The sequence below is a fragment of the Cetorhinus maximus genome, chromosome 15, assembly GCF_964194155.1.
Source record: "Cetorhinus maximus chromosome 15, sCetMax3.hap1.1, whole genome shotgun sequence".
In the NCBI taxonomy this organism is placed as follows: Eukaryota; Metazoa; Chordata; class Chondrichthyes; order Lamniformes; family Cetorhinidae; genus Cetorhinus; species Cetorhinus maximus.
Genome location: NC_135893.1, coordinates 31,278,267 through 31,305,709, shown reverse-complemented (window position 1 = coordinate 31,305,709; position 27,443 = coordinate 31,278,267). Strand labels below are relative to the sequence as shown.

The 27,443-nt window shown below is 40.2% G+C and overlaps 1 protein-coding gene across 3 annotated transcripts in view; it reads right to left on the bottom strand.

Moving 5' to 3' along the window:
- The window catches only part of mtor (mechanistic target of rapamycin kinase), a 352,436-nt gene that overhangs the window by 47,775 nt on the left and 277,218 nt on the right, over positions 1–27,443 (bottom strand). For all 3 annotated transcript variants that reach the window (XM_078558210.1, XM_078558212.1, XM_078558211.1), the window contains 2 exons: positions 19,589–19,704; positions 2,203–2,320 (listed from right to left, as the gene is read on the bottom strand). In XM_078558210.1, the coding sequence (XP_078414336.1) occupies positions 2,203–2,320; positions 19,589–19,704 (234 nt within the window). The remainder of the gene's footprint in view (positions 1–2,202; positions 2,321–19,588; positions 19,705–27,443) is intronic.

The window sequence follows — 27,443 nt, the reverse complement described above, 5'->3', positions numbered from 1 at the left end:
CAATCGGCACTTCTGGCTGAAGATTGTAGCAAATGCTGCAGCCTTGTCTTTTGCAGTGATGTGCTGGGCTCCCCCATTATTGAGGACGGGGATATTTGTGGAGCCTCCTCCTCCAATAAGTTGGTTAACTGTCCACACCATTTACCACTGGATGTGGCAGGACTGCAGAGCTTAGATCTGATCCATTGGTTGTGGGATCGCTTAGCTGTTCTATCACTTACTGCTAATGCTGTTTGGCACACAAGTAGTCCTGTGTTACAGTTTCACCAGGTTGACGCCTCATTTTTAGGTATGCCTAGTGCTGCTCATGGCATGCCCTCCTGCACTCTTCACTGAACCAGGGTTGATCCCCTGGCTTGATGGTAATGGTAGAGTGGGGATATGCCGGGCCATGAGGTTACAGATTGTGTTCGAGTTCAATTCTCCTGCTGCTGATGGCCCACAGGACCTCATGGATGCCCAGTTTTGAACTGCTAGATCGGTTTGAAATCTATCCCATTTAACACGGTGGTAGTGCCACACAACAGACAGAAGGTATCCTCAATGTGAACGCGGGACTTTGTCTCCACAATGATTGTGCAGTGGTCACTCGTACTGATACTGCCATGGACAGATGCATCTGCAGCAGGCAGTTTGTTAAGGATGAGGTCAAGTATGTTTTTCCTTCTTGCTGGTTCTCTCGCCACCTGCCGCAGACCCAGTCTAGCAGCTATGTCATTTAGGACTTGGCCAGCTCGGTCAGTAATAGTACTACCGGGCCACTCTTGGTGATGGATATTGAAGCCCCCCCGCCACCTAGAGTACATTCTGTGCCCTTGCCACCCTCAGTGCTCCCTCCAAGTGATGTTCAACATGGAGGACCACTGATTCATCAGCTGACGGAGGGCGGTACATGATAATCAGCAGGGGGTTTCCTTGCCCATGTTTGACCTGATGCCATGAGTCTTCATGGGGTCCGGAGTCGATGTTGAGGACTCCCAGGGCAACTCCCTCCTGACTGTATGCCACTGTGCCACCACCTCTGCTGGGCCTGCCCTGTCGGTGGGGCAGGACAAAGCAAGGGATGGTGATGGTGGTGTCTGGGGCATTATCTATAAGGTATGATTCCTTGAGGATGACTATGTCAGGCTGCTGCTTGACTAGTCTGTGAGACAGCTCTCCCAATTTTGGTACTAGCCCCCAGACATTAGTTAGGAGGACTTGTCATTGTCGTTTCCGGTGCCTAGGTCGCTGCTGAGTGGTCTGTCGGGTTTCATTCCTTTTTGAGACTTTGTAGCGGTTTGATACAACTGAGTGGCTTGCTAAGCCATTTCAGAGGGCATTTAAGAGTCAACTGCATTGCTGTGGGTCCGGAGTCACATGTAGGCCAGACCAGGTAAGGACGGCAGATTTCCTTCCATAAAGGGCATTAGTGAACCAGATGGGTTTTTACAACAATCGACAATGGTTTCATGGTCATCATTAGACTTTTAATTGCAGGTTTTTAAAATTGATTTCAAATTCCACCATCTGCCGTGATTCGAACCCTGGGTCTCTGGATTATTAGTCCAGCGACAATACCACTACACCATCGCCTCCCCCTGAAGTTTGCTTAGCAAACTTCAATTTTCTCCTCCTCTCTTGATCATGCTCTCACCTTGCATGGTTCCACAGATTCTCACAGCCCACCTCAATATCATCCAAGTGCACACTCTCCAAACTTTAAGTTAGGCAATGAGAGTCAAAAGCTTTTTGACTGCAGAGAATGCTCCTGCCCTCATCTGACACCCATGTCTACACTTTCTTGTAGGGGCCCATTGGCAAAGACTAGAAGCAGGAGACCTGGTAGTTTTTTACTTCCCTAACTCAGGGGCAAAGGGAAATAAGACTTGTAGCCAAGTAGCATACAAATTACGAAAGGCTAACATGAGGAAAAACTTTTTAATGCAACTGGTGACTAGGATCTGTAATGCACTGCCTGACAGTGTGGTGGAGATAGATTCAATCGTGGTTTTCAAAGGAGAATTAGATCATTATCTTAGGAAAAATCTGCAGGGCCAGGGGGCAAAGGCAGGCAAGTGGCATTAGGTGAATTGCTCTTGCAGAGAACCCATACAGATATGACGGCTGAATGGCCTCCTATCTGTGCTGTAACGATTCTTTGATTCTATGTATCAAAATAAGGTTAAGAAAACAAATGCTTTAGATTTGCTTTGAACTTACCTTGTACCAGTTTCGGTCGTGTTCTGTTGCAGCACTGTAGTACTGAAGGACCTTGGGAATGGTGCTCTCGTTGATTCCCTGAAGGTTTAGCTGCCATTCACCCAGCTTCAGAAAACATCTGCAGACAAACACTGGACATTAACTATGATGAAACGATCAATTTGAGTGACAATTTGTTTTTTTTTAAGGGCTAACTGCAATCTATTTTTTCTACCTTTCTGCCCCTCTTAGTACCCACTTTCTTGACGGCTAAGATATCAACGCTTCTTTGCGTGAACTTTCAGAACTGGAATTCTCCCATTCCCACCCTCAGTTCTCACCTTTAAAGTCCCCAGTGCCTGTTGCCAACACCGGAGACTTCGTCAGTTTGCTCCTCTTCCCCCCTACCCTGCTCCCACTGTACCTGGGTCTTCATCGGCTGCTCAATGCACTGACTAATTTATGCCACTAGATGGAGCTTGGTCACTCCAAAACGAGACGGCTGATAATTGTTTTTACATTTATTCATATTTATAAGCTATTTCTTTTATATTTTAAAATTGTATTTTAATGGTTATTTAATTTATAAATGGAGACATTTAAGAATGTACAGTATTTATACTTCTGTTTTTTTCTTCCGATGAGAAAGGTCCTGCAGAACCTAACTACGGTTTTTAGATTGATTGCAATGGGAAAATCTGATTTGCTTAACATTGTTTCATTTAAAGTTGCACTTTTCAGGAACGCAACTACAACGTTAAGTGGTTGCTATAAATTTTAGCACAGTCATGCGCCTGAGGTCAGAGGATTCTAAGCTCAGAATTCAATGCTGTTTTATTGTGGTCTGTTACTTTGAAATGCCAAAACACTCCCAAAATGAGTGGAGGGTTGGAAGAAATTGCAGATAATGAAAACAATGTTAAGCAAATCAGATTTTCCCATTGCAATCAATCTAAAAACCGTAGTTAGGTTCTGCAGGACCTTTCTCATCGGAAGAAAAAAACAGAAGTATAAATACTGTACATTCTTAAATGTCTCCATTTATAAATTAAATAACCATTAAAATACAATTTTAAAATATAAAAGAAATAGCTTATAAATATGAATACATGTAAAAACGATACTGGATTGTTAAAAATTAAAATAACAAAACAATCAACTAAATTTCTCTTTACAAAGCAAAATAAATAGCCGATACGGCAGATTTGGAAATACAACTTTAAGTCTTGCCTGGAATATCCCTTTAACCCCATCACAACTACTGTTACAAAAAAAGTGCAAAAGAGGTATTCAACTCAGTGGAACTTATTCCTCTCTCACTCCAAATTTCACAATTTAGCAGCTAGTTGTTTTAAGCATCCCTAATCTACTAATTTATCTGATAGGTTCCAAATACGTATCCTGCTTTGGATTCAGATGTAAGGGTAATGTGTCAAATGTGTGAAAGTCAGCAGATGCATATATACAGGTTATCCAGTTTCCACAGAACGCAAACTTGCTCAAATGAAAGTCAATTTAATTGACAGGTGATTCATGAATAAACATTAATGCTTTAACAATTATTTTCAAAGGGAAATCCTGTGTGTGCTGTTTCTGTCCCACTTTACCCAAATACTGCACAATGTATACTCAGTAGGACCTGCTGGTTCTGTTAATTTAGTATGGGGTAGTATTTGGGCAGAGTTTTGGATGAGCACAAGTTTCTGGAGGCAAGCAATGTTCCAATTATGACCTAAAGAATATGTTGCAACCATTGCCTTGGATTTGACTATGCAAAGTAGAAGTTGTTAAAGGCTTGATCAAGTTCCATCCCAATGGCTCAGCAAGAAAATAAAGCAGAAGGTGCATCATTGAACTATGCTGGCTAAAAAGATACTAGGTTTAAAGTGATGCATTAATTGATCACAGCCAGCACAGGAGGCGGGGGGAGGAGAGAGACAGGAGCAGAGGGTCAGGGGTCTTATCCTGGTAACAGTGAAAACCAGTATAAGGAGGAAAGAAGGAAGATGGAATTCTCATTATAAAAAAATAATGATCCTGAGGATATTCATACATGTGAAGGTCTGGCGTGGAGAGGATCGTGATTAGCTGTGAACATGCTGATGACACTGACTGCCACATGGGGAAAAGGCCATTTAGATGAAGATATGTAGAACAAGCTGTGCTTCTGAAATTGTCACCAACATGAGTCGCTACCTTTAGTGAGCAGGAAAAAGTGAAATGATTTGAAGCACAGAGATAATTTAATAAACATACTGTAACACTAAGGTGAGAACACCATCTTGACAATTGCTTTGATAGTTAACAGCCTATGCTATATTTTTGAAAACTAACAGCTTACAAGGCAGGAAATTCTGAATTACTCAGCTGCTACCTTTTTTGATTACACTGGACCATAGGAAATTCGAAAATTGTCTTCATTCTCAAGAAGATGGTTTTAGAAGAAATAACATACTCATTAAATGATTGTACTGTACCTGGAAATGGTCCACATGCAAAGACACAGGATACATTTTCAGCTGTTAGTTATATGTAATTTCATATATTAGAAAGTTAGTTGGAAATCCACAGGCTTAATTCAATGACAATGAGCTTTAGCACAGTCTCTTTCCACTGGTTGAGATCATGCCTTCATGAACTGGATCCAAAAAGGAAGTGCAATTAATAGGACCAGTCTATTATTTTAAGCTGTATTTAGTTAAGCAAGCTAAGAACAAAAGACATAGATCTGCGCCTTCCTTCCTTGGAAATAATTATCAAAGGTTCATTTTTGTTCATGTGCAAACCTGTCAGTCAAATTGATGGACAGACCTGCATCTCCTTCATCTTGATTTATATCTCATGAATTTGATAACATGGCCATTGGCACTGATGCTATTTTTCACCCTTCTAAGGTTATGTACAACCTGCTTGTCATTACAAAAGCAAAAATACTGCAGTTGCTGGAAATCTGAAATATAAACAAAATGCTGAGAAACAATCTGAAGGTCAGCATCATCTGTGGAGGGAGAAGCAGAGTTAATGTTTCAGTTCTGACAAAAGATCACAGACCCAAAACTGCTTTATCCTTTCCTACAGCATCTTTCTGTGCAAACACAGGTGATGCAATACTTGCCCTTTTACTTCCTCCCTTCTCACTGTCGAAGGCCCCAATTATTCTTTCCAGTAAAACAGCAATTTACTTGTACTTCTTAACAGCCTTTGGACTCTATATTAAGTTCAACAATTTTTGATCGTAAACTTTTCATTTTCATTTGTGTTTCTTTTGGTTGTTGGGTATTACTCTCTCATTTTGCTCTCATTTCCTTTATTTTATTTTCAGATGGCAGCTATTCAACATCCTGCCCTTCACAACACCGCTAGACACTTTTGTTTCTTTTCTTGCCCCATTACCACCCACTTTGGCTTTGCACCATCAAATCTTTTGTCATTTAATCACAGATCTTCCCCTTTGATCTTCTTCCCTCCCCCCACCCCCTTCACTTGTTCAAAGTCCATTGCATTTCTAACTTTACCAGTTTTGATGAAAGACTGAAGACCTGAAAGGTTATCTGTTTCTCCCTCCACAGATGCTACTAGAACTGCTGAGTATTTCTAGCATATTCCGTTTCTATTTCAGATTTTCAGCATTTGTAGACTTTGCTTTTGACCAAGTATCACCTTGGTTTCTTTCTTTTTCATATTTGTTCATGGGATGTAGTCAGGCAAGGTGAGTATTTACTGCCCATCCCCAATATCCCTTCAGAAGGCGGTGGCGAGTGACTTTTTGAACATCTGCAGTCCATGTGATGTAGGATGCAAGGTGACCAAGGCCAGGATCTGAATATTGAAGGGTATTTGACATTTCAAAGTGGCAGGAAGCCAGGAAAAAGTGGTGGGGTAGCTCTGTTAATTAAGGGTGTCATTAGTAAGTAGTGAGAGATGACCTCAGCTCAAAAGTGCACGAGGTAGAATGAGTTTGGATAGAAATAAGAAACAGGAAAGCTAAGAGGCCACTTGTGGGTGTAGTTTATAGGACCCCTAACAGTAGTTACACTGTAGCTCACGGTATACAGGAATAAATAAATGGGGTGTGTAAGAAAAGTACTGCAATAGTCATAGATGACTTTAATTGACATGTAGATCGAGCAGATCATGTTGGCAAAGGTAGCCTGGCAAATGAGTTCATAAACTGCATTCATGAAAATTTCTCAGAGCAGTACATTCTAAAGCCAACCAGGCTATTCTAGATAAAAGCAAAATACTGCAGATGTTGATGTCCGTGTCCAATCCATCTCCCACGCCTCTGCCCTCACACCTTCCCCTCCATCCCAGAACCATGATAGGGACCCCATGTCTTCATTTTTCACCCCACTAGCCTCTGCATTCAAAGGATCATTCTACGCCATTTCCTCCTACTGCAGCATGATGCCACCACCAAACACATCTTCCCCTCACCCCTCCTGTCAGCATTCCGTAGGGACCGTTCCCTCTGGATCCACTTCTCCATCACTCTCAACACCTCATCCCCTTCCCACGGCACGTTCCCATGCAATTGTAGAAGGTGCAACACCTGCCCCTGTACCTCCTACCTTCTCACTATCCAAGGGACCAAACATTTTCAGGTGAAGCAGCGTTTCACTTGCACCTCCTTTGGTTTACTGCATTCGCTGCTCCCAATGCAGTCTCCTCTACACTGGGGAGGCCAAACGCAGACTGGGTGACCGCTTTGTGGAACATCTTTGGGTCTGTCTGCAAGCATGACCCAGACTTTCCTGTCGCTTGCCATTTCAACGCACCATCCTGCACTCATGCCCACATCCTTGGCCTGCTGCAATGTTCCAGTGAAGCCCAATACAAACTGGAGGAACAGGACCTCATCTTCCGATTAGGCACTTTACAGCCTTTCAGACGTAACATTGAGATAAACAACTTCAGACCATGAACTCTCTCCTCTATCTTCACCCCTTTTTAAATTTATTATTTTTTTTATCCACTTATTTTCATTTTTATCCATTGTTTTATCCCCCCTTTTATCCCTTTTTCCCCAATCACCACCCCATCCCCCCACCCCAAAAGGGCCATTCTGTTACTTGTTCCATGTTGCTCTTTCACAGAGTGCTTACCCTTGTTCTGCTATTAACACATTCTGCTTTCTTACCTTTGTGCCACTATCAGCACCTCCTTTAGCCCTTACCACTACTATTAACACTCCCTTTGTCTTTTTATCCATGACATCTTTGTCAATCTTCTTTAGCCCCCACCAATCACTGGCTTTCTATCCAGCTTCACCGGCTCCACCTCCCCCCCCTTAAACAGTATAAATTTAATTACGTTTCTACTTCTCTTTAGCTCTGAAGAAGGATCATACAGACTCGAAATGTTTACTCTGTTTCTCTCTCCACAAATGCTGTCAGACCTGCTGAGTTTTTCCAACATTTTCTGTTTTTATTTCAGGTTATTGTAGACCTAGTAATGTGCAATGAGACAGGAGTAATCAATAATCTCACGGTAAAGGAGCCTCTAGGTGACAGGGGTCACAACATGATAGAATTTCAGGTTTAGTTTGGAGGGGAGAATTATGGGTCTAAGATTAGTGCTTTAAACTTAAATAGAGATAATTACAAGGGTATGAAGGCAGAGCTAGCTAAAGTGAACTTGGAAACTAGGTTAAAAGGTAGGACAATAGAGATGCAGTGGCAGATTTTTAAGGCAATATTCAACAACTCTCGAAGACTTATCTGAGAAGGATGCATCACCCATGGTTAAACAAGGAAGTTAAAGATAGTATCAAATTGAAAGAAGCACTGTACAAATCTGCAAAGACTAGTGGTAGGTCAGAAGATTGATCAGATTTTAAGAACCAGCAAAGAATAACTAAAAAACAAATAAAGAAAGAGAAAGTAGAGTATGAGAGAAAGCTAGCTCATAATATAAAAACATACAGAATGAGTTTCTACAAGTATTTAAATAGGAAAAGAGTAACTAAGACTAGTGTTGGTCCTCTAGAGAGAGTGTCTAGGAAATTGATAATGGAAAACAAGGAAATGACAGAGGCGTTGAACAGGTAATTTGTGTCTTTCTGCATTTTAGAAGACTTAGAAAACTTCCCAAAGATTCTTGAAAATCAAGAGGTGAAAGGGAGGGATCAACTTAAAACAATCACCATCATTAGGGAAAAGGTGCTGGGAAAATTATTAAACCTAAAGGCTGACAAGTCCCCAGGACCAGGTGGCCTACATCCTTGGGTCTTAAGAGAAGTGGCAGCAGAGTTAGTAGGTGCATTGGTTATAATCTTCCAAATGTTCTTAGATTCTGGAAGTGTCCCAGCGGATTGGAAAATAGCAAATGTAACACCTTTATTCAAGAAAGGAGTGAGTCAGAAAGCCTAATATCTGTCATAGGGAAACTGCCAGAATCCATTATTAATGGAGGTTACAGCAGGACACATAGAAAATTACTGTGGGATAAGACAGAGTCAAGGAGTTTTTGTGAAAGGGAAATCATGTTTAACTAATTTCTTAGAGCTCTCTGAGGAAGTAACAAGCAAGGTGGATAAAGGAGAACTTGTAGATGTGGTGTCCTTGGATTTCCAAAAGGTATTTGATAAGGTGTCACATCAAAGTTACAAGATTCCAAGAAGACCAAGGGCAGCAACTTTATCAAGAGCACATGCTGTAGGGGGTAACATATTAGCATGGATAAAAGATTCATTAGCTAACTGTTATGACGTAGCAGGTGACATGTACCAGGCGGATCAAATCTACGAGGTAAACTTGATTGCGTAGTTTTGCAATTTGTATTTTATTTCGAGATGCGTGCCCTGAATTCAGAAATTATAAGTCTACCATGGCTTCAGAGATTTTTTAGAAAACTAAAGTAAACATTTATTAACAAAGGGAATGGCCTAGCTTCTCTGGCTAGGTGTAACAACCTACCATCTCTTTGAAATTCAAACTACCCTGATTTATCTAAAAATGCAAATTCTCCTCACCTGACATTCTAAAACTTCAGCCATGTTTACGTATTTAGCATTTCAAACCTAACTTCTTTTGTGGGTCAAAGACTCCAGACCAGCTGTCTCCAATTCAATTAAATCCCACACACACACAGAAACTATCTAAACCCCACTATTAACCTACTTACAATAATTCACAATAACACGATGAGAATTCTTATACTTTCGTGACATAACAGAAAGAAGAGAGTAGGGATAAATGGGTCTTTTTCGGGTTGGCAAGCTGTAATGAGTGGATTGCCACAGGGATCAACGCTGGGGGCCTCAACTATTTACAATCTCCATCAATGGTTTGGATGAAGGGGTCGAATGTATGGCAGCTAAATTTGATGGCGACATCAAGATAGGTAGGCAAATAAGTTGTCAGGAGGAGGTAGAGTCTACAAAGGGATACAGAAAGGTGAAATGAATGGGAAAAATTTGACAGATGAGAGTATAATGTGGGAAAAGGTGAACCTGTCCAATTTGGCAGGAAGAATAGAAAAGCAGAGAGAGGTTGCAGGACAGAGGTATCTGAGTGTTATGCACATGAATCACAATAAGTTAATATGCAGGTGCAGTAATTAGGAAGGCAAATTGAACATTGGTGTTTAATGCAAGGGGAATGGAATATAGAAAAAGTGAAGTTCTATTGTACAGGGCCTTGATGACATCACTTTTTAAAAATCTTTCATGGGATGTGGGCGTCGCTGGCAAGATCAGCATTCGTTGCCTATCCTAATTGCCCTTGAACTGAGTAGCTTGCTAGGCCATTTCAGAGGGCAGTTAAGAGTCAACAACATTGCTGAGCATCTGGAGTCAAATGTAGGCCAAGCCAGAGATGACAGATTTACTTCCCTAAAGGGCACCAGTGAGCCAGGTAGGTTTTTATGACAATCAATGATAGTTTCATGGTCACCATTACTGAGATTAGTTTTTAATTCCAGACTATGTTCATTGAATTTAAGTTCCACCAGCTGCCATAGATTTGATCTCACACCCCCAGAGGATTAGCCTGGGCATCTGGATTACTAGTTCAGTGACATTACCACTATCCCCCCACCATCTCCAGTACTCTGTCTGGAGTACTATGTACAGTTTTGGTCTCATCTGAAAAATAGGATAGAATCGCGTAACAAGGGGATCAGAGAAGGTTCACTTGACTTATCATTTGGATGAAGGGCTTATCTTAAGAGGAAAGGTTGAACAGGTTAAGCCTATACCCACTGGAGTTTAGAAGAATGAGAGGTGATCTTATTGAAACATATAAGATCCTGAGGGGACTTGATAGGATGGATGCTGGGGGAATGTTTCTTCTTGTGGGGGGGACTAGCACTAAGGGACAAAATTTAAGAATAAGGGGTCTCCCTTTTAAGACAGAGATGAGGAGAAACTTTTTCTCAGAGGGTCGTTAGTCTGTGGAATTCTCTTCCCCAGAAAGAGTGGAGGCTGGGGGAATTGCATTTATTCAAGGCTGAGTTAGACAGATTTTTGATAGGCAAGGGAATCAAGGGTTATGGGGGGCAGACAGGAAAGTGGAGTAGGGACCACAACCAGATCAGACACACTCAAATGGCCGAATGGCTGACTCCTGTTTCGAAGTCCTCTGTTTCTTGTTACTAGATACACCTACAATGCTGTTAGGGAGGAAGTTTGAGGATTTGGACCTAGCCACATGAAGAATGGCGATATAGTTCCTAGGCAGGATGGTGTGTGGCTTGGAGGGGAAACTGCAGATGGTGGTGTTCCCATGAGTCTGCTGCCCTTCTTCTTCTGGGTGGTAGGGGTCACAGGTTTGGAAGGTGCTGTTGAAGGAACCATGGAAAGTTGCTAGAATTGCGACTTATAGTCAGTACACACTGTTGCCACTGCGCCCTGGTGTTGGAGGCAGTGAATGTTTAAGGTGATGGATGGGATGCTGATGAAGTGGGCTGCTTTGCTCTGGATGGTGTTTTGAGTTTCTTGAATGTTGTTGGAGCTGCATTCATCCAGGCAAATGGAGAGTATTACACCACACTCCTAACTTGTGCCTTGTTGATGGTGGACAGGCTTTGAGGAATCAGGAAGTGAGCTGGTCGCGGCAGAATTCCCAGCTTCTGAATTCTTCTTGTCACAGTATTTATGTGACTAGTCAAGTTAAGTTTCAGGTCAATGGTGACCCCCAGGATGTTCAGAACAGTTGTCAAGAAATTGTGCAAATATAACAGCAGTTGTTGCAATCTTTACTAAGAATCATATTCCCGTTGTTTGACTGTGAGCTTGGTTCTTTTGGTAGCATTCTTGCCTCTTTTAGAAGGCTGGGGTTTCAAGCCCCATTCTTGCATGGTGTCACTGTCACTTAAGAGCGGTGCTGAAGCTGTGCTGCATTTGTCAGAGGTGTTGTCTTTTTATATGAGCTATTAGCTCCATCTGTCTCTATCCATCTGCTGCAATGTTATTTTAACAATTTATTCACACAATTCAGTTGTAATGGGATCAACTTACAATGTCAGATTGCTACTTTGTGTTAAAAACTTTAAAAGGATTTAACAGAGTGGATTTGGAGAAACTATTTCCTCTGCTGGGGAACTCAAGAACACAAGGGTATGATCTTAAAATTAGAGCTAGACTGTTAAGAATAAAGAAGCACATTCTCACACAAAGGGTAGTAGAAAGTTGCCACTCTCCAGCCCCTAAAGGCTGTTGATGCTAGGACAATTGGAGCTTTCAAAGCTAAGTTAGGTAAGAGTATCAAGGGATACAGAGCTTAAATAGCAGAGAGAGAAGACAAACAGTGATTATTCAGAGAGGAACTATGTACAAATTGTAAGTGCAGGCATTTTTAATTTTATTTCCATGCAGCAAAGCAGGAATTTAAAATACAGGCCAAAGTATTTCAATGTGATGTTTAGTGAAACTTGGTAGTTCACTGACCAACATAAAAAGCAAAACAAAAAACCCTTTAACTTAATGATGAAGATAGAAAAGCAGTGAACATACAGTGTTGTATGAAGCTGGAGCCTGAATTATGTCTGTATTAAGATTGTGCTTTGGAATACCTTGTAGATTTTGGTTAAGTGAACTCAAAATCAGGCAGATATCTTGTGCCAGGATTTCTATATAATAAATGTGCAAAATTACAACCCCAAACATTTCTCAATGAGCTCGGGCTGACCCGTTTAGGACGCTGGGACATATGTCACATAACCTCAAATTTAGTTTTGCTTTCCTTTAAAATGAGAAAGGGCCAGTGTTTGTGTACTCTACACTCTTGAATATACATCACGATGCAAAAGGCATTCTGACCTTCATGGCAGAAAGCACAAAAACAAGGTTATCCTCAGCTGAAAACAAAACATACTGTAGAGCTTTGATAACCTCTATAAACACATTGCTATTAATTTGTGGGACTTAGCAAGCCAAAGAAAGTTAAATGTTTTCCTTTTTTTTCTATTCTTGATGCTCCCGCTCCTGAAGCCTGCGGTTTATGCTGATATCTGGTTCCACAGATAATGACAGCCCAGTCAATGTCAGCAGGCTACTCTCCCATGGAGGGCATCACAGCTGAACCAGATTCAGCCCTCACCCGAGGTTAGTCCTTTCTGTTAACTATATTTAATGTACTGGTTAAACTATTTGCATAACTTTGTCTCTATTTTATTTTAACACAATAGTGTGTTAATTTTAAATAATAGAGGGAATTGGAACAGAGTTTCCATTGGGTCATTGGTAGCAGACAGAAGCAGGAAGAGAACTGCCACCAAAACATGCATTTCCATAACATCTCCAGTGTTCTCAGGGCATCATTAAGTGTTTCACAGTCAATTTACTGATTTTAAAATGCAGTTGCTTATTTTGTAGGCAAATGCACCAGCCAATGTACAAATTCTCACATACAGCAATGACAGTGTTAATCTCTTTTTGTGGTGTTGGGGGAGGGAGGTCAGTTGGCCAGGAGACCAAGAGCACTCCTCCTCTTTTTCAAAATAAGTGCCATGGGATCTTTTATGCCCAACTGAACAGGTAGCTAGGGTCTTTGGCTTATTCAAAATGCAATACTTCCAACAATTGTGGGGAGGTGGTGGCATAGTGGTATTGTCACTGGACTGGTAATCCAGGGGACCCGGGTTCAAATTCCCCAGTGGCAGATGATGGAATCTGAATTCAATAAAAATCTGGAATTAAAAGTCTGATGATGACCATGAAACCATTGCCGATTGTTGTAAAAACCCATCTGGTTCACTAATGCCCTTTAGGGACTACCTGGTCTGGCTTACATGTGGCAACCACACAGCAATGTGGTTGACTCTCAAATGCCTCTGAACCCGGGCAATTAGGGATGGGCAATAAATGCTGGCCAAGCCAGTGACACCCACATCCCAAGAAGGAATTAAAAAAAAAATACAGCATTTGCTGTGTCAGCATTGTTCAGGGAGCCAAATGTCAACTCTGTAGGCATAACTTGAGCATGGGCAGAGATTGTCATAAACACAAGAACAAAAACGACATAAAGCCATTGGCTGCAGAGTGTATAGCTTTTAAGATGGAACACACTGTGCACTAGTTTACCGTTTACTCACACTTTGAATAACTTGCGAACCTACAAATATTCATAATACTCAGAGAGCCATTTTGTCCATGACTATATGACATGTTTTTTCTTCATCCGAAACACGGTCCTATTCTTACACATAGTCATGCATAGAATAACAAAAAAACTACACATCAGCAAAACCAATCCGACACTTAAGAAACGTGTCTGCTTTTAACTGATTTATGACCATCTCTCTCCATCTTCAAATGCCTCCTCGCAACACCAGAGCATGGAGAATGTGGAACTTGCTACAACATGGGAGTGGCTGAAGCAGATAGAACTGACACATTTAAGAGCAGCATTGATGCATACATGAAGAGGAAGGAAATAGAAGGATATGGGAGTGGGGTAGGGTAGGGAGTATAGATGTAATTATAGTTGGAGAAGTCTCATATACATTATAAACACAGTTAGACTGAATGGTCTGTTCTCTCTGCTGCAATTCCTTGATTTTGGCACCTCCCCATAATCTTTAACTCCTGCTTAGTGACTAACCCTTCTCATATTAGTGAAGTGTTTTAGGATGCTTCACTACATTGAAAGTGACATATAAATTGTTGACCAAATAGGGCACTTTCTACACAAGAGGCAAAGTTGAATAAAGAACCTTGAGCAAAATGAGGCAATTCATATATTTTACCCGTACAACAACAAATGATTGCATTTTGAAGTAACTTATTTTATGTTAAGGCCTTTGAGACGTTTAGCTGTGATGTTATCTAAGTGCAAGTCTATCTTCCTGTCAATCGGGCAAGAAAACTGAAAATCAAATCAATTTTATTTTCCATCAAATTCTTTAGAGGCAGTTATTCTACGAGAAACATATTGCACAAAATGTTCAGAGCAAAATATTTCAAGGCATGAAATAAATCTCCTTTGGGAAAAACATTGAAAAAATTGAAACTCTGGGTTATAATTGCACACAAATTATCTCATTCAAAAAATAATTTCTCTCTTGGAAAATTTTCAGGATATTTCAAATATTGTCTCCATTTCACATTTTACTGCTTTTGAATAAAGGGGCTGATTAGGTCCAAAAAATTAAAGGAGAACACGACAGGCTGGCAATGCAGAATCTTGGATAAAAATTGTTACCTCCAACTAACACTTAATGCTAAACCTCAAAACAAAATATTGCAGATACTATGAATCGGAAAAGAAAACATTGGAAATGCTCAGCAGGTTGGGCAGCACCAAAAGGTCATCAACTGGAAATGTTAACCATATGTTTCACCCTTCTTTGATGCTGCCTGAATGTATTTCCAGCATTTTTTTTTCTTCTCTATTTCTACACCACTTGAATGCTGGAAGTAATATTCATTACAGTAACACTGATGTGTGATTCTAGCTGTGAAATTAATGACAAATCATCAGGCAGGCTTTAAATATAGGGGTACAGCATACTGGTATGAGCTCACAAAAATATTCTTTCCCAGAGAAGCACTGAAAGAGAAGGCTGTGGAAGTCAAAATCCTGTAAGAAAGTACATACAGAGATGGAAATGTTATTGTAAATTAAATGTTTGATTGTCAAAATCTTTGCGGCAACGCAAATGTGTTGTTGCACAATGTATACTTTCACTTTTGTAGTGTATGGTCCTGAATCTGCCATACATTTTTCTTGCATAACTAGATCATCTTCACTGGCACTGCCCATTGATATTCTGGAGTACAGGGTGGGACAGGGTCACATGTGATTGGGAAGCTGGGAAAACATGGTGATCATGCATGTGCCTTTCAGATGACTGCACATGAAATTTGAGCTATTCAGCATTCTTTAAGCCTTATGGAGACATTGGGCACTTTGTTCTTTGAGCATGCAAATATGAAACTTTTAATTGGATAGGCTAATGAATGGATAGGTAAATATAACCAGCTTGATATTTGAAGAAAATGAAATTACAGCTGCTAAATCATCTACCTTCACAAATTCTGTTCTCTGCTGACTTTGAATGATTCTGCCAGGTACACAGTAGCTTACTGAGTCAATCCAATGACAGATCATTGGGTTTGGATGTGCAAATTTCAAATTTTAAAAAATTTGTTTACGGGATGTGAGCATTGTTGGCAAGATCAATCGGCATTTGTTGCCCATCCTTATTGCCCTTGAGGGGGGTGGTGGGGAACTGCCATCTTGAAGCACTGAGGTCAATGTGGCGTAGGTATACCTAAAGTACTGTTAGATGTGTTAGGGTGGGTATTCCAGGATTTTGACCCAGTGATGACAATACATTTCCAAATCAGGATGGTGAGAGACTTGGAGGGGAACTTGTAGGTAGTGGTGTTCCCTTGCCTCATTCTTTTAAGTGGTAGAGGTCACAGGTTCAGAAGGTGCTGTTGTAGGAGTCTTCACAAGCTGGTGCACACTGCTGCCGCCACTGTGCCCCGATAGTGGAGGAAATGAACGTTTAAGGTGAATGAGGTGCTGATCAAGCGGGCTGCTGTGTCCTGAATGGTGTTAAGCTTCATCAGTGTCGTTGCAGTTGCACTCATCCAGTCAAGTGGAGAGTATTCCATCACACTTTTGGGAGAAGTGGGAGGGAAGGGCACAGACTACAAACATGTGCATTTCATTACAAGTAGAATTTCAACCCACACCAGACTATCTAACTTGGAAGAGGGAGCAATTCATGACGAAAGCTTCCTCAACGACAGCAATGTTCTTCTATTATCCTTTAAGTATTTCTTATTGAATTCCCAGATCTCATTATTTCTTCCTTATGTATCCCTTGCCAATTCTTGTTTCTCGCACACTTCCAGGATGAAAATAGAACTGGTTGACATTTCATCAGTTAATTCCCAAGATGTCAAGCGAAAAAGTACAAGTGCTTGGACTTATCTGAAAAGACTTGTGTCAAGAGGATATAATAATGTCTATAATGTTATTGGAAATTATTTTAAAATAGAGTTCTAGTGGTGTCTGAGTGCAAGTGTGTGTGTCTTAATTGGATTAAAGCCAGCTGGTCTAGAGGCTTTGACATATAGAACAGAAGATAAGGTGGTTAAGAAGGCACATGGGATACTTGCCTTTATTAGCCGAGGCATAGAATATAAGAGCAGGGAAGTTATGCTGGAACTGTATAAAACGCTGGTTAGGCCACAGCTAGAGTATTGTGTGCAGTTCTGGAATCCGCATTATAGGAAGGATGTGATTGCACTAGAGAGAGTGCAGAGGAGATTTACCAGGATATCGCCTGGGCTGGAGAGTTTTAGTTATGAGGAGAGATTGGGAAGACTGGGGTTATTTTCCCTGCAGCAGAGGAGATTGAGGGGGGACATGATTGAGGTGTATAAAATTATGAGGGGCATAGATAGGGTAGACAGGAAGGAACTTTTCCTCTTGGTGGAGGGATCAATAACCAGGGGGCATAGATTTAAGGTAAGGGGCAGGAGGTTTAGAGGGGATGTGAGGAAGAATTTTTCCAGCCAGAGGGTGGTGGGAATCTGGAATGCCTGAAAGAGTGGTAGAGGCAGAAACCCTCATAACATTTAAGTAGTATTTGAATGTGCACTTGCAATGCCATGGCATTCAAGGCTATGGGCCTAGTGCTGGAAAATGTGATTAGAATAGTTAGGTACTTGTTTGACCGGCACAGAAGGGCCTTTTCTGTGCTGTAGACCTCTATGACTCAGTAGGTTTGAAATGTTAATTAGGTAAACATAGGTGAAGTGTAAAGGGGGAAATTTGCATTTTTAAATTATCCATTCAAAAGAATGGTTTATTAACCTACACAGAAGCCAAACAATGTGTTTATACTTTCCAAAGCTTACTAATAAAATTGGTGCTATGAAGGGTTTTATTGTTAGAAGAGGGAAAGTTCAAAAAAACCTAGTGATACAATGAGAATTTGCATTCAAAGAGGGAAATATGTATAAAGGAAGAGAAGGCTGTTGGTAAAAGAAGAAGAAGGATTCTAAGATCTAAAGCCTCCAGCCTGTAGGCCTCAAGCCGCTGTCTGCAAGGACCCAGGACTGAAAGAAACTCATTTTGAATGTAACTGTTCATGGTGTGCTTTGCCAGAGGTCTGTTTAAATCTGTGCATTTTACTGTCGCCTTAGCGGAGGTATAACTGGGAGTCAGATTAATTAGGGGATTTTTAGAAGTTATTATAGTAGTAATTTATAGAAATATGTACGTGCTTACAATCTTTTAACTAATAAATGTTTAATTTAGTTTTATGAAAACCTCTCGAGACTCAGTGGTCTTATTATAACTTAATTCAAAGCCTGCATCTCGAAACATACAAATTGCAAAAATTGTTTATGTTAGTTGTTTCAAGTTTTCCTCTAGGATTTGAACAGCTCAGCATTTACCATCAGCTGAGTCATAGTACTTATGCTTAGCTGAACAAAAAGTTCAGTTGCCTGAATCTTCAAGCCACAGGTTCATTCAAAGGAACACCTGACTATCTAAAGAACAAGGCTGAAAATAAGTGATCAGTGCTTCTGGAAAAGTCACCTTTCTAGCCTCTAGGTTAAAAACTGAGAGTTAAAACTAAACTATTAAAGGAAGCATGAATGAACAAAACGTCTCAGTCGAGGCAAGACTATCACTCTGTAAATCTTCCACTAAAGTATTATTTACGTTATGCTATGAAACTACAAAGTATGAAAGCAATTTGACTTGATGTTTAATTAGAGAAACACACACATTCCAACTACATATTTGGAATAACTAAACAGAACACCATTATACAAGAACTCAATGCTCATCATTGTTTACCAATCTTAAAAGAGATATTGTGCAATGAAATAACACTTTATAAAACATGTATGGGTTTAGAGTAGCACGTTACACTTTGTGTATTAAAGGACTCACACGCTAGTGCTAGAAATAATTTGGAATATTACAATCTATGGCCTAATGCAATTCTTTACATACTTCTTACTTGACAATTACTCCCATTCTACTAAACTATGTTTTCCCAACTCATTTATTTCCTGTGTGCATATTTATTCTGGTTTGTCCTTCTTAATCCACATCTGCCTCTCTATTCCTGAAATTGTTAGCTATAACTGGGATACATTTCCCTGGGTGTCTGAAGCCCACCAGGACCTTTCTATGAGGCATTCTATACACTCAGTATAAACTCAAATAATGAACACGGGCAGCCTAATCAATCATGTAGGACATTATGGTTGAGCCTGATACATGGACATTGGGTAAGGATAGTATGTTCAATATTCAGTAAGAGTTGCTAGAGAATGATCAGAACCAGGAACTCCTGGTTTTTCCCTCTCCTGGTTTGCAGTGTTAAGGTGAAATGTGTACTCTAACTGCTGCCCTGGAAGAGATCAATTAATAAAGCACAGAGTGGGAGTTGAACTGACATTTTTTCGTTTGTACTACTTAATATCACATGAGTCTGGGTGCTGATTGGGGGGTGATTGGCAGCGGGGAAGGGACATTGTAGCCATGAGGACACTATTCACCTTTACTGCATTGTCTTCCTTTTGCAAATGCCAGTTCAGTTTTGATTCATGGTTTTATTTATCACAAGCCTTGTGGCTTGTAATCACAAGCTGATCTCCCACGGAAATGAACCTCTGAGCCAATTTGCCCATCATTCTACTTTCACAAAAGCCTTCCACAATGATGACAAAAATTAACAAATACAATCTGGAGTATTTCAAAAGCTAGAATATGTTTATAGGGTTTAGCTGTTATTCGAAAAGTGGAGTTACATTAGTGCAATACAATTGACTCCTGACATGCGGGACGTGCGTCAAATACGATCAAATATAAACTGTATTTTGTTGGCTGTAGTAGAGACCCAGATTACGAGACATACTGAGTTTATACATTGACAAAGGAAAAATTGCAAGAGCAAATTAATTAGAATACAATGATTTCCTGACCTTGCCATGAGTTTGTGGAGCTCCTGTTTGTGCTGCTGGTCTTCTGCCGCTATGGCATGCTGAGCCTGCTGTTGCATGTTCTGGACAAAATGTTGCATGTGTTGGAAAGCCTCAATCTAAAATCAAGGACAAATAATGCAGAATTTATCAAAAGGAACAGAATTAAGTTCAAGAAAGAGTACTCTCTATGGAGTCTTCACACCAGCGCCCATGCAAACTGGCTTGAATGTAAATCTCACCATGCATTGTCTTCCTTTTGCAAACGCCAGTTTAGTTTTGATTCATGGCCTTATTTATTATGAACCGCATGGCCTATAATCACAAGCTGATCTCCCACTGACATGAAAATCAGAGCCAATTGGCCTATCATTCCATTTTCATAATGCCTTCCAAAATGATAATAAAAGGTAACGAGTAGAATCTGGAATACGTAAGAAGCTGAAATATGCTTATCAGGTTTAGTCCAAAGTGGAAGATCACCATTTTCAAACTGTTTTCTTGTAAGTATTAATAGATTCTCAAATCAGCTGCTAACTGGGCAACTCAAATGTGGTGAATATGAACAGCAGTTGCCTTACCCATAACAGTTCCATTATTTTCCCAACAGGTTGCAGAAGTCCTTTCTTTACTAAGTTTTTCAGTTAACTGCAAAATTTGTGCGGACACTATGTGGGGAGACAAGATCAAGCTCAATTGTGATGCCTCCTACAGTCTCATAACCTGCCAACATTCATTGGAAATAATGGCCCTTGTGTGAAGCACCAGAGGGAAAACCCAGCGTGCATTTTAGAGAAGAATGGGTGGAAAAAACTGATAGAAAATTAGAGAGAAAAATGAACCAGGAGGAAATGGAGAGCATTATATAAAATGGTCTGTTTAAGAAACATTCTAGGCAAACAGATCCAAATGAAAAGGTTCAGTGGGAGCCTTAAGTTACACTACATCAGAAGTTACATTATATCAGAAGGTAAACATCACATTGTCATCCACAAGACATTTTGTTAAATAAGCTATGAATAGTCATTTGGTAGTATAGAACTTGAGTATTGCTGAAAAAAATGACATTTTTTTGTCAAAGCTTTTCATCTTGCACTCGTCAGGACAATTTGCAAGAATACCAAATGTAAAGGGAACAACAATTTATACTAATGAGAAGACAGTGCTGATTGGTTGGCAAGTGGACTCTGATTGGTAGAGATGTTGCCATGGCGAATGCACCAATTGATGATGACTGGCAGTTAACTGCCAAACATCTTTTGCAATTTAAACCAGGCAGCTTGACTCTGGTCAAGGTATTGCCCTGAAGAACGAACCAGTGAATGGCTGACAGTTCTTACAATGCCACACACTCTAAAATTGGTCTTATTGGCAACCTCATAAATAGGGCCCAAGCCATTTGCTCATCATGCAAGCTTGATGTTAAAATAGGGCACATCAAAGGCATCCCATGGGATAATGGCTACCATGATCAGGCTGTTTTATGCTGTATATCACGCAAACTCAAGAATGGGCCTAACGCAGTCACTTTTGGCCCTGAAAAATGCCCAGTCTACCTCAGATTACCCTGGAAGGACAAGATACCTCAAAAATTTAAGCAACAGGTGAAGCTAGCTGTTTAACGCTGCTACGATGTAGTAGCAATATAAGTGGTATTTGCCACTGACAGAATGCTGTCATCAAGCCAAAAACACATTCTACCTATCACACAAATAGGTAATGTGGTACATGAATTTTAGCGCCAATGTGATGTTGATACATAGGCAGTATATCCCAAAGACTGGCGGATCATATCAAACAGCATGTCCCTTCCATTATTTGCAACGGGCAAAGGTACAAACTGCACCCAACTAGCCCATGCTTGCAAAACTCAAAGCACAATGTCAAACATTAGATGCGATTTCTCAATTGGGCAACATTTGCTAAATAATCCTCAGTGTACTAAGAATTATGCTGACAACCAATTTAAGATTGTCGGTCGGGCTTGCAGTGTGGTGCATTTGTGTGTACTGGAAGCTACATATATTAATGCATAGGGCCCTATTTTTTGCAGGCAAAAAGAACATATACGCACATTGTGCCTGTTTCAGCTAAACAAAAAAAGTGACAGCCATTTGCTGGTTCATTCCTCAGGGCAATGACATGACCAGAGTCAAGCTATGTGGTTTAAATTTCAAGCAATGCTTGACAGTTAACGGTCAGTCACCATCAACTGGTGCATTCCCCATGGCAATGCCTCCATCAGAGTCCACTTGCCAACCAATCAGTACTCTCTTCTCATATAGTATAAACTGTTATTCACTTTACATTTGATATCCTTGCAAATTGTCCTGATGAGTGCAAGACAAAAAGCTTCAGCAAAAATAAGTCTCTTTTTTCAGCAAAACTCAAATAAGCTATGCTTTCATAGAGGAAACAATGTAATATCACAACCTAAAAACTTTTAGGGTAGGGTCTCTTGTAATTAACCCTTCCCAGAACACTTCCTTTTGTTTTATTATTATGCACTCCTTGCCCTATAAAAGCAATTCATTTATAAAGTTGTCTCCTGCGTATAGTGGAAAAATGTAACCTTTGCCACAATGTCAATGTACGCACAAATTATTCCCTGCACTTAAACAAACTTCTCTGTAACTGATGCCAATAAGTTTGCACAACATATCTCCAGAGTTATTAATTTAAAAACAATAATTGGAATAATCAATATTCTGAAAATGCTTTCAGCAACTGAACCAGTGAAGAGAGATTGACATCAAACAAACAGAGCAGAACATTTGTTTTTTTCCTTCATTAATGGGATAATAAAATTGCAGGAATATCCAACTTTGAAATTTTGTTTTTAGCAGGTCATTAATCACCCACTAATTAACATTAAAACAAGGTTCCCTCATTTTTGTAATGAGAAACTTTACTCCAAACGTGGCAGAAACTCATCTTGCCCTTTGACTCTGGCTTTATGGTACTGCCACTCAGACATACATCTTGAGCAACTATTTTTGCAATCAGAGATGACAATGTTGGAGGCCTGATAAAGGGATCAGCCAGGGAAGCTGAGAGAAATGGAGGATGCTACTCCTTGCCCAAGAAATTGTAGATTCATGGAATGGCTATGGTTGAGGAGTCCTGTCCATGTCGGCTCTCTACAACAGCAAATCAGTTCAACCCACTTCCCCACCCTTTTCCCTAACTGCAAATTCTCTCTGCAGTTGCTTATCCAGTTCCATTTTGAAAGCCATGATTGAATATACCTAACCCCACACTCATTCCAGATCCTAACCATTTGCAACATAAAAATTGTTTCTGTATCTCATTGTTGGTTATGTTTTGTTATTCACCTTAAATTGGTGAGGCCTTTGGTTCTCAACCGATTCGCCAAGGGGAACAGTTTCTCTCTAACTACTTTGTTCAGAGTCCTAATGATTTTGATTATTTCTATTAAATCTCCTCTCAACCTTCTCTTCTCTAAGAAGAATTGCCCCAGGTTCTTCAATCTATCCATGTAATTGAAGTTCCTCATTCCTGAAACCATTTGCACAAATTTTTCTGTACCTTCTCTAGAGCTTTCACATTCCTCCTAAAGTGCAGTGCCCAGGGTCGGACATAATAGTCCAGTTGAGGCTGAACCAGTGTCTTAGAAAGGTCCATCATAACTTCCTCGCTTTTGTACTCTATGCCTCTATTTATAAAGCATGAATCCCATATGCCTTATTAACCACTTTCTCAACCTGCCCTGTCACCTTCAATGATTTGTGCACTTATACTCACCGATCTCTGTTCCAGCAGCCCCTTTAGAATTGTGGCCTTTATTTTATGTTGCCTCTCCGCTTTCTTCCTACCAAAATGTATCACTTCACGCTTCTCTGCATTAAATTTTGTCTGCCACATGTCCACCCATTCCAGCACCCTGCCTAGGTCCTCCTGAAATCTATCACTATCCTCCTCACAGTTCATTATGCTTCCAAGTTTTGTGTCATCTGCAAATTTTGAAATTGTGCCTTGTTCATCCAAGTCTAGGTCATTAATATATTTCAAGAAGAGCAGAGGTCCTAACACCGATCCCCTGGGGAACCCCACAATAAAACTTCCTCCACTCCAAAAAAACTGTTCTCCACTACGGTTTCTTGTCACTCACCCAACTTTGTACTGATGTTGCCACTGTGTCATTTATTTCATGAGTTTCAGCTTTGCTGATAAGCTCATTATGTGGCTTGTTAACAAATGCCTTTTGAAAGCCCGCATACACATCAATTACGGAGGTGTCAGCTGTGACTCAGTTCATAGCACCCTCGCCTTTGAATCAGAGGGTTGTGGGTTCATGTCCCACTCCCGGAAAACCAAGAACTGTGATTGTACTCAAAAGAGTTGCAATCTGTGACTGTTGATAACTCGAAAGAATTTTGAGGTGTCAGCTGTGGCTCAGTTCATAGCACCCTCACCTTTGAATCAGAGGGTTGTGGGTTCATGTCCCACTCCCGGAAACCAAGAACTGTGATTGTACTCGAAAGAGTTGCAATCTGTGACTGTTGATAACTCGAAAGAGTTACACATCAATTACGGAGGTGTCAGCTGTGGCTCAGTTCATAGCACCCTCACCTTTGAATCAGAGGGTTGTGGGTTCATGTCCCACTCCTGGAAACCAAGAACTGTGATTGTACTCGAAAAGAGTTGCAATCTGTGACTGTTGATAACTCGAAAGAGTTTCAATACACATCAATTACTTTACCATAATCAACTCTCTGATGACTCATCAAAAAACTCAATCAAGTTAGTGAAACATGATTTGCTTTTAACAAATTCAAGCTGACTTTCCTTGATTAGTCCACACTTGTCCAAGTGACTGTTAATTTTTGTCCCAGAATATCACTTTTAACATCTTTCCCACCAGTGAGTTTAAGCTAATTGGCCTGGAGGTGCTGGGTTTTTCCTTAATCCCTTTTTTGAACAATGGTGTAACTTCAGTTCTCCAGTCCTCTGGCACCACACCTGTTTTGAGGGACAATTGGTAGTTTATGGCCACTCCTTTTCAATTTCCACCCTTACTTCAGTCAGTATCATCGGACGCATGTCACCCAGACCTGGACTTATTAACTTAGTAAAGCCAACCTTTCTAATAACTATCAATTTGTTAGCCCATCCATGTCTCAACTACCTCCTCTTTCATTGGTTGATTAGTTAATAAAAAGAATTGAAATCCTAACTTGTTTTGCACTTGTTCAATTCTCTGCTCTCACTCTGACACTGATTCCCTTAATGTGCTTTATATTTACCATTCCTATCTCCTTTATTATTCTATCCCTTTTTAAGATAAATAATTGAAATGGAGGAAATTGATGAGTTATGGATAAAGAGTAGGGGTATAAAACTAATTATCTCAAAGGGTACATCAGTATGGGCTGTAAGATTTTGTGATATGAAGAGAATTTAAAGGTATGTTTTTTTTAAACCTCTTTCAGTTTTCTCCCCTCAGCTCACCTTGCAGTCCTAGAGACAAATTATTCAGCAACCTGCATTTCAAAATCAGGTTTGAATGCAATCTTAGCAACAATCACAATAGCCACTACCCTACGGTTTCCAACCATAACATGCAGCATTTCTGTTGATAGGTAAAAGAAGCAAATGAAGTTGGCAAAAGAAAAATGTCAATTAAAGTTAAAAACCGTGGCAGCTGCTCATTAATGCATCATTTCCTGCTCTGTGTCTATAATAATCTATTCTATAGTAATAATAACTCTACAATTCTAAAATACTTTCATACTTGCACCTGAAATTTACCCTTCTTTAATTATGTTCTGGAAACGAGCCCAGACTGGCTCTTCTTCATATATATTTTGTAGGCCAATCAGAATTGTCACAACCACCACAAAATTGCAGTTTGTAGTGGGGTGGGTAGCAGAAATAGAAAGAAAGGGTGATAATGATTACTGCAGGCTTTTTAAGTTATGTATGAGTAATAATGGAGTTATGCCAACAGGTTTACAATCTACTGAAATGGACAAGGTTTGAGACAGTTGAGCAGGTAGCCTCAATTATGAAGATAATCAGATTCATGAATTCTCCACACTACTTCAGCAAGAAGCATAATTTTCTTAATGAGAAAACCAATTATTGTAGAAGCCCCATTATCTACTTTATCACCAAGTAGAAATACTTAGACTCTTAATTTGTGATGAACAAATATATCAACCAGTGTACTCACAATATCATCAGTGAAATGGAACCATCAAATCTGTAAGGGAGACTGGACTGCAATTGTTTGCAGGTTTAAACTGCCCTTTACAGAAAACCTGGCATTTTTTGGCACAACAGGCTGCTTTAAAAAGAGGTTAAACATGACGATCCAAACTCAATTGAGAGATTTGTCCATCTGTTTCCTGCTTGTCATTTCTCACGTTAGGATCAATGTTCCAATATGATGGTGGGCATAGACAATTATCACCAAGGATTATGCATATGGAGGCCTGGTGATATCATCGATATCACCAATAAAATTGATACATGCAGACCAAAGCAGCAATTATTTACTTGTTCCAAATAATAGGTTATTCAAGTGCCTCCTTTGCACCTCTGGAAATACAGATGAACAGCATTTGGTCAAACTCAATTCATCTATCTGGAAAGAATTTGCAGTCTGCCCATCAATAGTGTCTACTGTTTCTTAAATGGTGCCCAGGCTTTGGTCTATCTGGAAATTTAATCCATGTGCTCTAGGTTTATCTTTCCTATATTCTTTATTATCTTATATCACGCTGAGAGATCTGCAGTCAATAATCTCTTTATCAGGATGAAAAGCCCAGCTCACATGTCACATAAACGTTTCAACTGGTTAAAGCAAACTTTTTACTCAGAAAGTACTCTGTAAATTTTTTCGTAGGGGAGGGGGCAGAGAAGGATAAAAAATTGACAATGCAGCCAAATCAGCATCTAACGCTAAAATGAGCCTGGTTTACATCAGTAAAATGTGGCTAGTCTATGGTGACATAAGTCATATTTCAGGATGGAATAGTTTGCAGTTATAAGGAGCTTTGTAAAGCTGTCTGTCTCACACAGGAGCTGCTTCCTTCTTCTGGCTGGTCCACAGTTCAGTAGAAGCAATGGGAGGAGTGGAGGAGTTACAGCTCGTTAAATTAACAAGTGGGCTGTTGAGTTGAGTGGTCAGGTGATGCCCAAGGATGCTTTTCCTTTGATTTTTCATCCTCACAACTAGGCAGAGGTGCCTGAAACATTTGGCACATAGAGGCAATATGAGAAGCACTTTTAATATAACTGTATGATATTCTTTTGTCAGCTACTTTCCCTGATCCATTATCTTATTTTGAATGAGTTAACATCCTTTGACAAAGTAGTGAGCAGTGGAATGTCACATGAGCACAGTAAGCACAGTAAGTACTGCTATTACCTCCAACATTAATTTCTGGATTTAGGCGACTGACTCAGTTTCAAGTGCAAAAGGGGGAATGCAAAAAGCAAAAATTAAGTAATGCCAATAATTTGTGATGTGCAACTGATGAAGCTTTTTAGATGTTACAAATTAAACTAGGTATTTTGTTCACTTGGAACAAATGGAGCTGTTGTGCACGTTCTTAAGGAATCCATTCATAGTAAGACCATAAGACGTAGGAGCAGAAGTAGGCCATTCGGCCCATCAACTCTGCTCTGCCATTCAATGAGATCATGGTTGATCTGATAATCCTCAATTCCACTTTCCTGTCTTTTCCCCATAACCCTTGATTCCCTTACTGATTAAAAATCTGTCTACCTCCACCTTGAATATACATAATGACCCAACCTCGACAACCCTCTGTGATATAGAATTCCACAGATTCACTACCCTCTGAGTGAAGAAATTCCTCCTCATCTC